Raw genomic sequence first — 17,514 nt, forward strand, 5'->3', positions numbered from 1 at the left:
TGTCTCTAGGTATTAAGTGGGTCTCTTGTAGACAGCATATATAAAGGTTTTGCTTTTATATGCAGTCAGCCAGCCTTTGTGTTGTGGTTGGAGCATTTAATCCATTTACATTTAAAGTAATTATTGATATATACATATATTCCTTTTGACATTTTCTTAATTGTTTTTGGGTTTCCCTGGGTGCCTCACATGATAAAGAATCTGCCTGCAATGCTGGAGACCTGGGTTCGATCCCTGAGTTGGGAAAATCTCCTGGAGGAGGGCATGGCTAATTGTTTTCAGTTTGTTTTTTGTATATCTTTTCCTTTTCTTATCTTTTTGGTGTAGAGAAGACCTTTTAACATTTGCTCTAAAGCTTGTTTTGTGGTGCTGAATTCTCTAAACTTTTGCTTGTCTTTAATCTTTTGATTTCTCCATCAATTTTGAATATGATCCTTGATGGTTAGAGTTATCTTGGTTGTAGGCTTTTTCCTTTTCATTTCTTTTTTTTCAGTATCTCTGTATATTATTTTATTAATTTTTAAATTATTTTAATTGGAGGCCAATTACTTTACAATATTTTGATGGTTTTTGCCATACTTTCACATGAATCAGCCATGAGCATACATGTGTTCCTCATCCTGACCCTCCCTCTCACCTCCCTTCCCATCCCATCTCTCACAGTTATCCCAGTGCACCAGCCCTGAGCATCCTGCCTCATGCATCGAAACTGGACTGGTGATATATTTCATATATGATAATATACATGCTTCAATGCTATTCTGTCAAATCATCCCACCCTCACCTTCTCCTACAGAGTCCAACAGTCTGTTGTTTACATCTGTGTCTCTTTTTCTGTCTCACATATAAGATCATCGTTACCATCTTTCTAAATTCCATATATATGCATTAATATAGTGTATTGGTATTTTTCTTTCTGACTTACTTTGCACTGTATAATAGGCTCCAGTTTCATACACCTCATTAGAACTGATTCAAATGCATTCTTTTTAATAGCCGAGTAATATTCCATTTTGGATATGTACCACAGCTTTCTTATCCATTCGTCTCCTGATGGACATCTAGGTTGCTTCCGTGTCCTAGCTGTTGTAAATAGTACTGCAATGAACATTGGGGTACACATGTCTCTTTCAATTCTGGTTTCCTCGGTGTGTATGCCAAGCAGTGGGATTGATGGGTCATAAAGCAGTTCTATTTCCAGTTTTTAAAGGCTTCTCCACACTGTTCTAAATAGTGGCTGTATTATTTTGCATTCCCACCAACAGTGTAAGAGGATTCCTTTTTTCCACACCCTCTCCAGCATTTAATGTTTGCAGACTTTTTGATAGCAACCATTCTGACCAGCATGAGATGGTACCTCATTGTGATTTTGATTTTGATTTCTCTGATAATGAGTGATGTTGAACATCTTTGCATGTGTTTGTTGACCATTTGTATGTCTTCTTTGAAGAAATGTCTGTTTAGTTCTTTGGCCCATTTTTTGATTGGGTTGCTTAATTTTCTGGAATTGAGCTGCAGAAGCTGCTTGTATATTTTTGAGATTTATTCTTTGTCAGTTGTTTTGTTTGCTATTATTTTCTCCCATTCTGAAGGTTATTTTTTCACCTCGCTTATAGTTTCCTTCGTTGTGCAAAAGCTGTAAGTTTAATTAGGTCCCATTTGTTTATTTTTGCTTTTATTTCCAATATTCTGGGAGTTGGGTCATAGACAATCCTGCTGTGATTTATGTCAGAGAGTGTTTTGCCTATGTTTTCCTCTAGGAGTTTTATAGTTTCTGGTCTTACATTTAGATCCTTAATCCATTTTGAGTTTATTTTTGTGTATGGTGTTAGAAAGTGTTTTAGTTTCATTCTTTTACAAGTGGTTGACCAGTTTTCCCAGCACCACTTGTTAAAGAGATTGTCTTTTCTCCATTGTATATTCTTGCTTCCTTTGTCAAAGATAAGGTGTCCATAGGTGTGTGGATTTATCTCTGGGCTTTCTATTTTGTTCCATTGATCTATGTTTCTGGCATTGTGCCAGTACCATACTGTCTTGATGACTCTAGCTGTGTAGTATAGACTAAAGTCAGGCAGGTTGATTCCTCCAGTCCCATTCTTCTTTTTCAAGACTGCTTTGGCTATTTGAGGCTTTTTGTAATTCCATGCAAATTATGAAATTATTTGTTCTAATTCTCTGAAAAATACCGTTGGTAGCTTGATAGAGATTGTATTGAATCTATAGATTGCTTTGGGTAGTATACTCATTTTCACTATATTGATTCTTCCAATCCACGAATATGGTATATTTCTCCATCTATTAGTGTCCTCTTTGATTTCTTTCATCAGTGTTTTATAGTTTTCTATATTTATGTCTTTTGTTTCTTTAGGTAGATTTATTCCTAAGTATTTTATTCTTTTTATTGTAATGGTGAATGGAATTTGTTTCTTAATTTCTCTTTCTGTTTTCTCATTGTTAGTGTATAGGAATGCAGGGGATTTCTGTGTGTTAATTTTATATCCTGCAACTTTACTGTATTCATTGATTAGCTCCAGTAATTTTCTGGTAGAGTCTTTAAGGTTTTCTATGGAGAGGATAATGTCATCTGCAAACAGTGAGAGTTTTACTACTTCTTTTCCAATCTGGATTCCTTTTATTTCTTTTTCTGTGCTGATTGCTGTGGCCAAAACTTCCAAAACTATGTTGAATAGTATTTCTTTAAATGCATCCTGCCACTCCCTCTGGCCTGCAGAGTTTCTACTGAACAATCATCTCTTAACTTTATGGAAATTCCTCTTATGTGTTACTTGTTGATTTTCTCTTGCTCCTTTATTTTTTATTTGTGTTTAATTTTTATTAGTTTGATCATTATGTGTCTTACTGTGTTTCTCTTTGACTTTATCCACTATGGGACTCTGCATTTCTTGGACTTGATTAACTATTTCCTTTCCTATGTTAGGAACATTTTCAACCAAAATCTCTTAAAATTTTTTTCTCAGATCCTTTCTCTTTCTTGTCTTTTTCTGATAAACCTAATAGTTCAATTGTTGGAGTATTTAATATTGTGCCAGATGTCTTTATTTTGCCCTTCAGCAGTTTTTTCCACCATTGTGTTTTCCAGCTCACTTATCACTTCTTTTGCCTCAGTTTTTCTGCTACTGATTCTCTGTAGAGTATTTCTAATATCTGTGATTGTGTTGTTTGTTGCTGTTTATTATTTATTTCCTCTAGATCCTTGTTAAGTGTGTTAAGTGATTCTTGCATTTTCTCCATTATATTTTCAATATTTTGTATCATAATAATTATCATTACTCTTAATTCTTTTTCAGGTTGTTTGCCTATTTCCTCTTCATTTATTTGGTCTTGTACATTTTTAGCATTTTCCTCCATTTTCACATTATTTCTTTGTCTTTTCCTTTTTTTCCCTAACGCTGTGTTTGAGGTCTCCTTTACCCAAGCTATAGGTTCATTGTACTTTCCAAACGGTCTGCCCCTTTTGGGTGAAGTTGGTCCAGTGGGTTTTGTAGGCTTCATATTGGCAGGGATGTGTGCCTTTGTTGTGATGAGAGAAGATAAATTTTTCCCTCTGATGGGCAGGGCCTTGTGAGGCAGTGTGTTTTGAGTTTTCTGTAAGCAGCCTGTCTGATGATGATTGCCTTTAGTTCCTGTCTTCTGATTGTTTGGGTTAGACATGCAGGGCTGGGTGCTGCAGGAAGTTGGGTTGTGCTGTGTCTTGTATTTGGATGGAGGTGTTTGTGGGAGTTCTCACTGATTAATACTCCCTGGGGTCAGGAGTTCTCTGGTGATCTTGTGTCCTGGACTCAGCATTCCCACTCAAGGGGCTCAGTCCCTACTTTTGCTTGGGGAACTAAGATTCCACAAGTCATTTGTCATGGAAGTAAAGGGGATTACAACAAACACACAAAAAGCAAAAAAAAAAAAAAAAAAAAAGCAGATACAAAAAATGAAACCCAGACAAATGGTAAAAGCAAAATCAGACAAATAGAAAGAAAAACAAAGGAACACATACACACATACACAAACGAAACCAAAATAGACCAAAGAAAACAGAGTACAAGAGAGTGATCTGGTGAGCAAAAGAAATTTAAAAAATGACATCAACCAATTAAAAACTAAGTTAACTGAAGCACAAAACATAAAACAAAACCACATCAAGGCCAAGTAAGGAATAAAGCAAAGGAAACAAGACAAATGAACAAAAATTGTGAAAAAAGGTAAAAAGAGAAAAGCAAAGTTAAATAGAAGTATACAAAAAGATCTATGTATCAAAGAAAATTTGCAAGAAAAGAGTCAAAAGAAGACCAAATTTAAAAATTACAACAATAAGATATCAACAGATGTAGAAATATATAAAAGAACTAAAAAGTGTGATTTTAAATAGACATTTCTCCAAAGAAGACATACAGATGGCTAACAAACACATGAAAAGATGCTCAACATCACTCATTATCAGAGAAGTGCAAATCAAAACCACAATGAGGTACCATTTCACACCAGTCAGAATGGCTGCGATCCAAAAGTCTACGAGCAATAAATGCTGGAGAGGGTGTGGAGGAAAGGGAACCTTCTTACACTGTTGGTGGGAATGCAAACTAGTACAGCCACTATGGAGAGCAGTGTGGAGATTCCTTAAAAAACTGGAAATAGAACTGCCATATGACCCAGCAATCCCACCGCTGGGCATACACACCGAGGAAACCAGAATTGAAAGAGACACGTGTACCCCAATGTTCATCGCAGCACTGTTTATAATAGCCAGGACATGGAAGCAACCTAGATTTCTGTCCATCAGTAGACGAATGGATAAGAAAGCTGTGGTACATATACACAATGGAGTATTGCTCAGCCATTAAAAAGAATACATTTGAATCAGTTCTAATGAGGTGGATGAAACTGGAGCCTATTATACAGAGTGAAGTAAGCCAGAAAGAAAAACACCAATACAGTATACTAACACATATATATGGAATTTAGAAAGATGGTAACGACAACCCTGTATACGAGACAGCAAAAGAGACACAGATGTATAGAACAGTCTTTTGGACTCTGTGGGAGAGGGAGGCGGGGATGATTTGGGAGAATGGCATTAAAACATGTATAATATCATATAAGAAATGAATCGCCAGTCCAGGTTTGATGCAGGAAGCTTGGGGCTGGTGCACTGGGATGACCCAGAGGGATGGTATGGGGAGGGAGGTGGGAGGGGGGTTCAGGATGAGGAACACGTGTATACCTGTGGCAGATGCATGTTGATGTATGGCAAAACCAGTACAATATTGTAAAGTAAATAATAATAATAATAAAATTTAAAAAAAAGAATAAAAAAGTTCCCAAAAGCCTAAAAATAAATAATAAAAATAACAACCACAACAAGAGAGAGAAAAAGAAGAGGAAAAATGAAAACAAAAGTCCAGAACCAACTACAGAATGACTCAAGCATAAGAATGATACTAATTTTTTTTCCTCTGGTCTCAGCTGTCAGCATCCCTTCCCCTGCTGTGAGCCACAGCCTTCCACGTCCATAGCGGGCCCTCCAGCTTCCTATGGGGCACTCTTATGCTGGGAGACTAGTCTTTGGACATCCTGTGAGGACAGCTCAAACTCTAATCTGGCCCTACACCTGTGTGTGCTTGCCTCCAAAATCCACAGCTTCCAGAGTTAGAGTGTTTTCTTTTGTGGAAACATTCATTGTCCTTTTATATAATCCATAGACAGAGTCTACTAGGTTATCATGTAGATTTAATCTGCAGCTTATACAGCTTATGGAATGGTTTTTGATTCTCTTCCTTAGTTGCTCCACCTCTGGAGATCAACTGTGGCTTTATCTTCACCTCTGCATATGGATAGTTCACTGGACTTTGCTCCCGAGGTGGTTCTAGAGGATTTGGGTCTGCCACAGTGAGGACTGGACATGGAGGTGGCATGGCTGTTTGGATCACAGGGACCTCAGAGGCACCAGGTGTGCGAGGAAGCCAGTGGCAACACTTGCAGGTGATATGGCTCTATTAGGATTATTTTCTAGCCTCTTGGTAGCTGGCACTCAAAAGGCCTCCCTGGTTGGTCCTTCTCTATTCTATTTATTGGCATATCAGACACTCAAAGGGCCACCCTTGCTGGTGTCTTTCTCCATTTCTCAGCTGTGGGCCAGTGTGTGAGGAGACAGAGGCTACAGTGATTTCTCTACCCACTGCACATGACTGAGCAGTAATGCACTGCTTCCATGGCTGCCCAAATTGAGATTTCCTTCTCCCATCTCCTCAGGCTATCTCCTCAGAGTCAGCAGCAGTCCTTGCCCCAGGATTACTCTCCAATACCTATGGTCCAGCTCCCAGCTGCCATGCACAATAGTGGACTTGCTTCCCTGTCTGGAATACATACAGATTGTCTTTGTGATTCTCACTCCATTCAGACTATCACATATCACCTGCTTCACTCTCCACAACAGCCTCAAATATTTCCCTTCTGTTTCAACCAATTGCCCCGGATGTGAGGATCTCTCTCCTACTTCTTCTCCCCTACAACTGGGTGCAGGTTGGTCCTGCTCACTCTCCTCCTTTTCCCTTCTTTCCTTCATCCTACTAAGTTGTGCATGGAACCATATATTCTTTTCCAGTGGTCAGGGACTCCTGCCAGTATTCAGCTGGTATTCTGTGAGGAATGCTGCCATCTGTAGATGTATTCTTGATGCATCCATGGAGAGAGATGTGCTCCATATCCACCAAATCCTCTGCCATCTTGTCAAGTCCAGTAAATTTTAACTTTAATTTCTCCTTCTGATAATTAGTAGTGTATAGAAACACAACAGATTTATGTATATTAATATTGCATCCTGCCACCTTACTAAATTCATTTATTAGTCTTAAAAGTTTTGATGTTTTTGTTTGTTTGTAGCTTAGAATTTTTTACATATAGTATCATGCATTAGCAAACAGTGAAAGTTTTATTTTTCTTTCCAATCTGAATTGCTTTCTCTTCTCATTTGATTGATGTGGGTAAGACTTCCACTTTTATTTATTTTTGGTTGCACTGGGTCTTCATTGCTGCATGTGGGCTCTCCCTAGTTGCAGTAAGAAGAGGCTACTCTTTGTTGTGGTGTATGGGTTTCTTATTGCAGTGGTTTATCTTGTTGAGGAGCATGACACAAGCTCTAAATGCACAGGCTTCAGTAGTTGAAACACGCAGTCTCAGTAGTCGTAGTGTGTGAGCTTTAGTTGCTCTGAAACATGTGGAATCTTCCCACACTACCGATTGAACCCATGTCCCTTGCATTGGCAGCCAGATTCATATCCACTGTACCACAAGGGAAGTTTCCATTACTGTATTGAATAAAAGTCATGAGTGAGCATCTTTGTCTTGTTCCTGATCTTAGAGGAAATGTTTTCAATTTTTTACCATTTAGCATGATGCTTTCTGTGGATTTTTCTTATAGAGCCTTTATTACATTAAGACATGTTCCCTGTTTACTCACTTTCTTGAAAGTTTCTATCATAAATGGATGTTGAATTTAGTAAAAAAAAAAAAATCACAAAACTTTTCTGCATCTATGGAGATAATCATATGCTTGTTATTTCTTCAAAATTTGTTAATGTGATGTATCACATTGATTTATTTGTTGATATTTAACTATGCTTGCATCCCTGGAATAAATGCCATTTGATCATGGTGTATGATTCTTTCAGTGTATTGTTGAACTTTTTGCTAATATTTTGCTGAGGTTTTTTTTGCTTCAATGTTTATCAAAGATATTGCCCTGTAATTTTATTTATTTATTTGCATGTTGTCCTCTGGGTTTCATAGCCTGTTGATGCTAGCCTTGAAGAAAAAGTTTGGAAGCAGTCTTTCTTTTCAGTTTTTTGGAGTAATTTGAGAAGGATAGGCTTTAACTCTTCTTTAAATGTTTGGTAGAATTCACTTGTGAAGCTTTCTTGTCGTGAATTTTTGTGTGTTGAAAATATTTTAATTACTGATTTAATTTTATTAGTCTTAATTTGTCCATTCATAGTTCTCATTTCTTTCTGATTTAGTCTTCAAAGATTATATGTTTCTAGAAACTCATCCATTTCTTTTAGAATACCCATTTTATTGACATAGATATCTTTTATTATTTTTTGTTTTTCTGTGGTGTCAATTTTAACATTTTTTAATTTATGATTTTATTCATTTGGGCCCTTTCGCTATTCATTTTAATGAGTCTGGTAGAGGTTTATCAACTTTGCTTATCTTTTGAAGGAACCATCTCTTAGTCGCCATGATCTTTTCAATTATTTTGGTCTCTATTTCATAGATTTCTGTTCTGATCTTTAATATTTCCTTTATTATATGATTTTCTTTTTCTAGTTCCTTTAAGTATAAAGTTAGATTGTGTATTTGAGATTTTTCTTGTTTCCTGAAGAAGGCTTGTATTGCTAACAACTTCCTTCTTAGAATGACTTTTGCTGCATGCCATGGATTTTGGATGTATTTACATTTTCATTTGTCTTTAGGTATTTATTTTTAATTTACTCCTTGATTTTATTAGTAAACAATTGGTTCTTTAGTAACATGTTATTCATACTCCACGTGTTTTGTTTTGTTTTTTACTTTCAATTTGTGCATGTGTGTGTGTAGCATGTGAACTATCCTTGAAAATGTTCTATGTGCACTTGAAATGTTAGTTGACAACCTCATGGGAATTACCTTGTACATCACTAATAGTTTTTTTCACTTCACTTCTCTGAGATTATGCCTCATTCATTCATATTCTGCACAATATTTTGTGTTTATTTCAATGTATTAGGTTGGTTACATTTCTTAATTTAGAATTGGCCTTGTATAAGAGACATCCTACAGGGCCCAGCAGCATGCTCTCTTGTCCTTACCAGAGCTAAATGAACTAAGGGTGCCCACAAGGTGGGTTGTGTGTAGTCTTATGGTGGGGCTGACAACTATGGGTGCACTGGTATGCGTGGTTGGCCCTTGGAACAGTAGATTGAGAGCCTGTGCCTTGTGTAGTGGCTGCAAACCTGATGGAATGTGCAGTAATCTTCCCACTCAGTCAGGTGCAGAGACCAGGAAGGCACTGGACAGATGCTGGCTTCTGGAGCAGGCCAGTTGCCCTATGAAGGTGTCTATATAGCCTATGCAGTGCCTCAGGGCTGATGGGACATGTATGGCTGTCTTTGAGACCTGGGTGGGGGGGGAGAGGTCTTGGTCTCCACTGGTAATAGGCTAGATGTTGCTGCTCTTTAGTCACTCAGTTGTGTCCAACTCTGCAAGCCCATGGACTGCAGCATGCCAGGCTTCCCTGGCCTTCACCTTCTTTGAGACTTTGCCCAAACTTATGCCATTGAGTCAGTAATGCCGTCCAACCATCTCATCCTCTGTCACCACTTTCTCCTCCGCCCTCAATCTTTCCCAGCAACAGGGTCTTTTCCAGTTATTCAGCTCTTCACATCAGGTGGCCAAAGTAGTGCAGCTTCAGCTTTAGCATTAGTTCTTCCAATGGATATGCAGGGTTGATTTCCTTTAGGATTGACTGGTTTGAACTTGCTGTCCGAGGGATTCTCAAGAGTCTTCTCCAGTACTACAGTTCAAAAGCATTAATTCTTCAGCACTCAACCTTTTTTATGGTCCAATTCTCACATCCATACATGACTACTGGAAAACCATAGCTTTGGCTAGATGGACCTTTGTCAGCAAAGTGATGTCTGCTCTTTAATACGCTGTGTAGGTTTGTCATAACTTTTCATCCAAGTAGCAACTGTCTTCTAATTTCATGGCTGCAGTCACCATCTGCAGTGATTTTGGAGCCCAAGAAAAGAAAGTCTCTCACTGTTTCCATTATTCCCCCACCTATTTGCCATGAAGTGATGGGACCATATGCCATGATATATTTTTTTTTTGAATGTTGAGTTTTAAGCCAGCTTTTTCACTCTCCTTTTCCACCCTTAGCATGAGGCTATTTAGTTCCTCTTCAGTTTCCACCATTAGGCTGATACCATCTGAATATCTGAAGTTATTGATATTTCTCCAGGCAATCATGATTCCAACTAGTGCTTCATCCAGCCTGGCATTTTGCATGATGTACTCTGAGTAGAAGTTAAATAAACAGGGTGACAATATAAAGCCTTGATGTACTTCTTCCCAATTGTGAACCAGTCCATTATTCCTTGTCTGGTTCTAACTGTTGAATCTTGACCTGCATACAGGTTTCTCAGGAGGCAGACAAAGTCGTCTGTTATTCCCATCTCTTTAAGATTTTCCAGTTTGCTGTGATCCACACAATCAAAAGCATAGTCACTGAAGCAGAAGTAGATGTAGATGTTTTTCTGGAATTCTCTTGCTTTTTCTATGATCCAGTGGATGTTGGCAATTTGATTTCTGGTTCCTCTGCCTTTTCTAAACCAAGCATGTACGTTTGGAAGTTCTCAGTTCATGTACTGCTACAGCCTACCTTGAAAGATTTTGAGCATTATCCTGCTAACGTGAAATGAGCACAATTGTGCAGCAGTCTGAACATTCTTTGTAATTTTCCTTCTTTGGGATCAGAATGAAAATTGAACTTTTCCAGTCCCATGGCCACTGCTGAGTTTTCCAAATTTGCAGGCATATTAAGCGCAGCACTTTAACAGCATTATCTTTTAGGATTTGAAATAGCTCAGCTGGAATTCTGTCACCTCCACTAGCTTTGTTCATAGTAAGGCCAACTTAACTTCACATTCCAGGATGTCTGGCTCTAAGTGAGTGACCACACCATCATTGATTTCAGGTCATTAAGAACTTTTTTGCCCAGTTTTTCTTTGTATGCTCTTCTTTGGTAGTAGGCTAGAGAGATTTACAAAATGACACTTGCCAACACTATTGTAATTACAGTAAAATGTGCTCCCAGTAATGGCTGCCTCCAGTATCTTTGTCCCCAGGGGGATTTCCACTTTCCTCTCGCTTCTCCAAGATCAGCAAGTGAGTCTGACTCAAGCTCCTTTGAAGCTGCTGTCTCTATTCTGAAACTTGGAAAATGTGACATTTTGTGCATGCACTTTAAGAGCCAAATTTCTGTTTCCTATATCTCTCTGGCTTTCCCAAACTTAGTCCCCACTGTTTTTCAAAGACACATGTTCTGCTACAGGACCACCAAGGATGAGGACCCCAATGTCCTTGGATCCCTTGTTCTTTGAAAAAGACTTCTACAATTACGATATTACTCCCATCGATGTGTTACTGACCTGGTTGTGGGGGTTCTGACTATACTTTATTTCTGCCTCTCCTACCTATCCCTTTGTGGTGCCTTTTTTATGTCTTTCAAAGTGAAAGTCACTCAGTTATGCCTAACTCTTTGCAACCCCATGGACTCTACCATCCATGGAATTTTCCAGGCCAGAATGGGTGGGTTAGTCACTAAGTCATGTCCAACTCTTGCGACCCCATGGACTGTAGCCTGCCAGGCTCCTCTGTCCATGGGATTCTCCAGGCGAGAATACTGGAGTGGGTTGCCACTGGAGTGGGTTCTCCAGGGGATCTTCCCAACCCAGGGATCAAACCCAGGTCTCCCACATTGCAGATGGATTCTTTACCAACTGAGCTATTAGGGAAGCCCCTTACTACACAAGCATAAAGCCTTTATTTGTGGAAAATCTTTTCTTCTACTCTTCAGGTCATTCTCATAGATAGTTGCTTTGTAAGGATTTATATATTTAGTATGCCTGTTGGAGGACATGAGTTCAGGGTCTTCTTACTCTACCACCTTTGTGACTTCTCAGAGCAGTTGTGACCTTTTAAGTGACTTTTTGTCTCCTCTGTTTCTGTAACTTGTCATTGGATATAGAGGCTTAATGCTTTTATTCAGTAATGCTTTTTATATGGTTGTGAATACTTCCTTTTTATTGCCTCAGTAAGCACATATTATCTGGTCATATTTTTGTGGTTATATTGTTTGGTGGGTTTATGTATTATCAAAATTATTTATGCATTTATTAATTGGTCCTTGGATCCACTATGTCATTGAGTTGTAAAATTATATCCTTCCTGTATCATTTCTTCTAAAATTAAAAAAAAAAAAAACTATCCTTTGACAATTTTTCCTAATTTTATTGTGTTTTATTGGGTCTGAGAACATATTCTGTATGGTTTTGAATCTTTAGAATTATTAAGACTTCTTTTGTAGTATAGTACCATATGATATAGTACCACAGTTTACCTTTGTATATGTTCCTCACGTACATGAAAATAAAATGCATATATTATTGGAAGGGTGTAGGGTTATATATACAAGTATCACTTGCCACCAAAATGTAATTCATTTCAGAAAACATGTTCAAGAGTGAATTTTCTGACAGTAGAAACCTATATACCATTATTTCAAATTGAAAAAATGATGAATTTTCAGATCATCTAAGAGCTCCAGCCACTTCCCTAAAACATTACTAAAACACTATATAACACCTATAACAACTCTCCAATAATCTCTGTATAGTATATTAACTTATTTAACATTCAGTGACCTTATTAGTGGAACTATGTTTGTGTTAACTCAATGACCCTGCTCAATTAGATCCTATAATGTAATTTAAATTAACCATTTGTTAAAGATAGTATCTGAATTGAAGAAGAGGTCGATAGTGCATCTAGGAACCTGGGAAAAGAAAATATTGAAGTCCATGAAGAACTAAACCTTTTGAGATGTACTGTCCAAAACAGTAGCATGAACTGCATGTGTGTATCTAAATTTGTTAGTTTAAAAAAAAAAAAAAGTTTCTCATCACACTGACTACATTTTACATGCTTAGTAGTCACACATAACTAGTGGCTCCCATGTTGAAAAGTGTAAATATATTATATAATAATTCCATTATGATATAACATTCTAATATACAGTAATGATTTATAAAAGGAGTAGAAAAGAGAGTAGATAAAATGTGCCATATATCTAAGCTATAGAAGCTTGATATGTAATCCTATCAGAAGTTCTGAGCTATGGTGGCAATAAAATTTATATTCATTTGAAGATAGAATGGTATTAAGCTCTTTTTACTGCCACACATAAATAAACTATAATAGGGTTTTTATTTGGGTTAGTGAATTTTTGGCAGAATTTGTTGCAAATCTTTAAGGAAACCTTAGGATAGTTATAGTTCAGACAGCAAATATTATCTACAAGTTTAAGGTTATTAATTTTATTTTTTAGAATTTTGATATACAGTCTCATTTTGGCTCTGCTGGATTTATCAGTATCAGTATGGGTGTATTAAGATACCTAGCTACAATTTGTTCTGTAGTTTTTGCTCCTTGAAGTTCTGTCAGCTCTTGCTTGATATATTTTGGGTCTGTATTATTGAGTACATATTTTTTTATAATAGTTTTCTTCTTGCACTATGCTTCCTTTAACTAGTAATAATAACTCCTGGGTTTTTCAATGTGAGCAAGTGGGTATTTTGTGATGCCCTTCATTGAAATAAGAATGAAAAGAGCTAAGGAAAAACTATGCTTGAAAGAAAACAAAGGCTCGTGAGCAATGTTAAGTGTGAGATGTCCATAAGATATCCACATGGAATAAGGAGTCAGATGCACATACATATCTGAAACATAGGAATAGGATAAGGTTGATCTAGAAATATATATATATATATTGGAGTCAAAAACATGTATGTGATATTTAAAGCCATCGGCAAAGGAGAAAGGGAAAGATATACTCAACTGAGTGCAGAGTTCCAGAGGATAGCAAGGAGAGATAAGAAAGCCTTCTTAAGTGAACAATGCAAAGAAATAGAGGAAAACAATAAAATAAGAAAGAGAGATTGCTTCAAGAAAATCGGAGATACCAAGGGAATTTTTCATGCAAAGATGGACACAACAAAGAACAGAAACAGCAAGGATTTAACAGATGCAGAAGAGCTTAAGAAGAGGTGGCAAGAATACACAGAAGAAGTATACCAAAAAAGATCTTAATGACCTGAATAACCTTGATGGTGTGGTCACTCATCTAGATCCAGACATCCTGGGGTGTGAAGTCAAGTTGGCCTTAATACGAACAAAGGTAGCAAAGGTGATAAAATTCCAGCTGAGTTATTTCAAATCCTAAAAGATAATGCTGTTAAAGCATTGCACATAATATTCCTTCAAATTTGGAAAACTCAGCAGTGGCCACAGGATTGAAAAAGTTCAATTTTCATTCTGATCCCAAAGAAGAGAAATGCCAAGGAACGTTCAAACTACCACACAATTGTGCTCATTTTACATTCTAGTAAGATTATGATCAAAATTCTTCAAGTTAGGCTTCAGCAGTATGTGAACTGAGAAATTCCAGATGTAAAATCTGGGTTTAGAAAAGGCAGAGGAACCAGAGATCAAATTGCTAACATTCAGTGTATCATAAAGAAAGCAAGGGGATTCCAGAAAAAAAAAAAAAATCTACTCCTTCACTGACTACACTAAAGCCTTTGAATGTGTGGATCACAACAAACTGTGGAAAATTCTTAAAAAGATGGGAATAATAGACCACTTTACCAGCTTCCTAAGAAACCTGTATGCAGGACAAGATGCAACAGTTAGAACTGGGCATAAAACAATGGACTGGTTCACAATGGGAAAGAAATACATCAAGGCTGTTTATTGTCACCTTGCTTATTTAACTTATATGCAGAGTAAGAAAAGCTGGGATGGATGAATCACAACCTGGAATCAAGATTGCTGGAAGAAATATCAAGAACTTCAGATATGTAGATCATACAACGCTAATGGTAGAAAGTGAAGAGGGAGTAAAGTGCATCTTGATGAGGATGAAAGAGGAGAGTGAAAAAGCTGGCTTAAAACTCAGCATTCAAAAAACTAAGATCATGGCATCCAGTCCTACCACTTTACGGAAAATAGATGGGGAAAAAGTGGAAACAGTGACAGATTTTATTTTCTTGGGCTCAAAAATCACTGAAAAATACCTTCTTGGAGGGAAAGCTATGACAAAGCTAGACAGCATATTAAAATCAGAGACATCATTTTGCCTCGGATCAGAGCAGTAGCTCAGTCGTGTCCAACTTTTTGCGACCCCATGAATCGCAGCACGCCAGGCCTCCCTGTCCAACACCAACACCCGGAGTTCACCCAGACTCACGTCCATCAAGTCACTGATGCCATCCAGCCATCTCATCCTCTGTCGTCCACTTCTCCTCTTGCCCCCAATCCCTCCCAGCATCAGAGCCTTTTCCAATGAGTCAACTCTTCGCATGAGGTGGCCAAAGTACTGGAGTTTCAGCTTCAGCATCATTCATTCTAAAGAAATCCCAGGGCTGATCTCCTTCAGAATGGACTGGTTGGATCTCCTTGCAGTCCAAGGGACTCTCAAGAGTCTTCTCCAACACCACAGTTCAAAAGCATCAATTCTTTGGTGCTCAACCTTCTTCACAGTCCAACTCTCACATCCATACATGACCACAGGAAAAACCATAGCCTTGACTAGATGAACCTTTGTTGGCAAAGTAATATCTCTGCTTTTGAATATGCTATCTAGGTTGGTCATAACTTTCCTTAGAAGGAGTAAGCATCTTTTAATTTAATGGCTGCAGTCACTATCTGCAGTGATTTTGGAGCCCAGAAAAATAAAGTCTGACACTGTTTCCACTGTTTCCCCATCTATATCCTATGAAGTGGTGAGAATGGATGCCATGATCTTCGTTTTCTGAATGTTGAGCTTTAAGCCAACTTTTTCACTTTAACTTTCATCAAGAGGCTTTTTTAGTTCCTCTTCACTTTCTGCCATAAGGGTGATGTCATCTGCATATCTGAGATTATTGATATTTCTCCCGGCAATCTTGATTCCAGCTTATGTTTCTTCCAGTACAGCATTTCTCATGATGTACTCTGCATAGAAGTTAAAAAAGCAGGGTGACAATATACAGCCTTGACGTACTCCTTTTCCTATTTGGAACCAGTCTGTTGTTCCATGTCCAGTTCTAACTGTTGCTTCCTGTTCTGCATATAGGTTTCTCAAGAGGCAGGTCAGGTGGTCTGGTATTCCCATCTGTTTCAGAATTTTCCACAGTTGACTGTGATCCACACAGTCAAAGGCTTTGGCATAGTCAGGAAAGCAGAAATAGATGTTTTTCTGGAACTCTCTTACTTTTTCCATGATCCAGTGAATGTTGGCAATTTGATCTCTGGTTCCTCTGCCTTTTCTAAAACCAGCTTGAATATCAGGAAGTTCACAGTACATATATTGCTGAAGCCTGGCTTGGAGAATTTTGTGCATTACTTTACTCACGTGTGAGATGAGTGCAATTGTGCGGTGGTTTGAGCATTCTTTGGCATTGCCTTTCTTTGGGTTTGGAATGAAAACTGACCTTTTCCAGTCCTGTGGCCACTGCTGAGTTTTCCAAATTTGCTGGCATATTGAGTGCAGCACTTTAACAGCATCATATTTTAGGATTTAGAATAGCTCAACTGGAATTCCATCACGTCCACTAGCTTTGTTCGTAGTGATGCTTTCTAAGGCCCACTTGACTTCACATTCCAGGATGTCTGGATCTAGGTCAGTGATCACATCATCGTGATTATCTGGGTTGTGAAGCTCTTTTTTGTACAGTTCTTCTGTGTATTCTTGCCATCTCTTCTTAATATCTTCTGCTTCTGTTAGAGCCATACCATTTCTGTCCTTTATCGAGCCCATCTTTGCATGAAATGTTCCCTTGGTACCCCTGATTTTCTTGAAGAGATCTCTAGTCTTTCCCATTCTGTTGTTTTCCTCTATTTCTTTGCATTGATCACTGAAGAAGGCTTTCTTATCTCTTCTTGCTGTTCTTTGGAACTCTGCATTCAGATGTTTATATCTTTCCTTTTCTCCTTTGCTTTTCACTTCTCTTCTTTTCACAGCTATTTGTAAGGCCTCCCCAGACAGCCATTTTGCTTTTTTGCATTTCTTTTCCATGGGGAAAGATCTTGATCCCTGTCTCCCATCAGGCACTCTATCTATCAGATCTAGGCCCTTAAATCTATTTCTCACTTCCACTGTATAATCATAAGGGATTTGATTTTGGTCATACCTGAATGGTCTAGTGGTTTTCCCTACTTTCTTCAATTTCAGTCTGAATTTGGCAATAAGGAGTTCATGGTCTGAGCCACAGTCAGCTCCTGGTCTTGTTTTTGCTGACTGTATAGAGCTTCTTCATCTTTGGCTGCAAAGAATATAATCAATCTGATTTCGTTGTTGACCATCTGGTGATGTCCATGTATAGAGTCTTCTCTTGTGTTGTTGGAAGAGGGTGTTTTTTTATGACTGGTGCATTTTCTTGGCAAAACTCTGTTAGTCTTTGCCCTGCTTCATTCCGTATTCCAAGGCCAAATTTGCCTGTTATTCCAGGTGTTTCTTGACTTCCTACTTTTGCATTCCAGTCCCCTATAATGAAAAGGACAGCTTTTTTGGGTGTTAGTTCCAAAAGGTCTTGTAGGTCTTCATAGAACCATTCAACTTCAGCTTCTTCAGCATTACTGGTTGGGGCATAGACTTGGATTACTGTGATATTGAATGGTTTGCCACTTGGATTACTGTGATAT

The 17,514-nt window shown here is 38.0% G+C and overlaps 1 protein-coding gene across 14 annotated transcripts in view; it reads left to right on the forward strand.

The window, feature by feature from the left end:
• The window catches only part of HEPH (hephaestin), a 145,390-nt gene that overhangs the window by 64,490 nt on the left and 63,386 nt on the right, over positions 1 to 17,514 (forward strand). Inside the window, exon 16 of one of the 14 annotated variants that reach the window (XM_086390150.1) lies at positions 5,792 to 7,665. The exons of the other annotated variants lie outside the window; for them this stretch is intronic. Coding sequence (XP_086246276.1) covers positions 5,792 to 5,847 — 56 coding nt within the window. The 3' untranslated portion in view covers positions 5,848 to 7,665. Of the gene's footprint in view, positions 1 to 5,791; positions 7,666 to 17,514 lie in introns of those variants that run through there. 14 annotated transcript variants of the gene reach the window in all.

This window comes from Bos grunniens, chromosome X (genome assembly GCF_055505025.1).
Source record: "Bos grunniens cultivar Pamir isolate PY7600 chromosome X, Bosgru_T2T1.0, whole genome shotgun sequence".
Classification (NCBI taxonomy): Eukaryota; Metazoa; Chordata; class Mammalia; order Artiodactyla; family Bovidae; genus Bos; species Bos grunniens.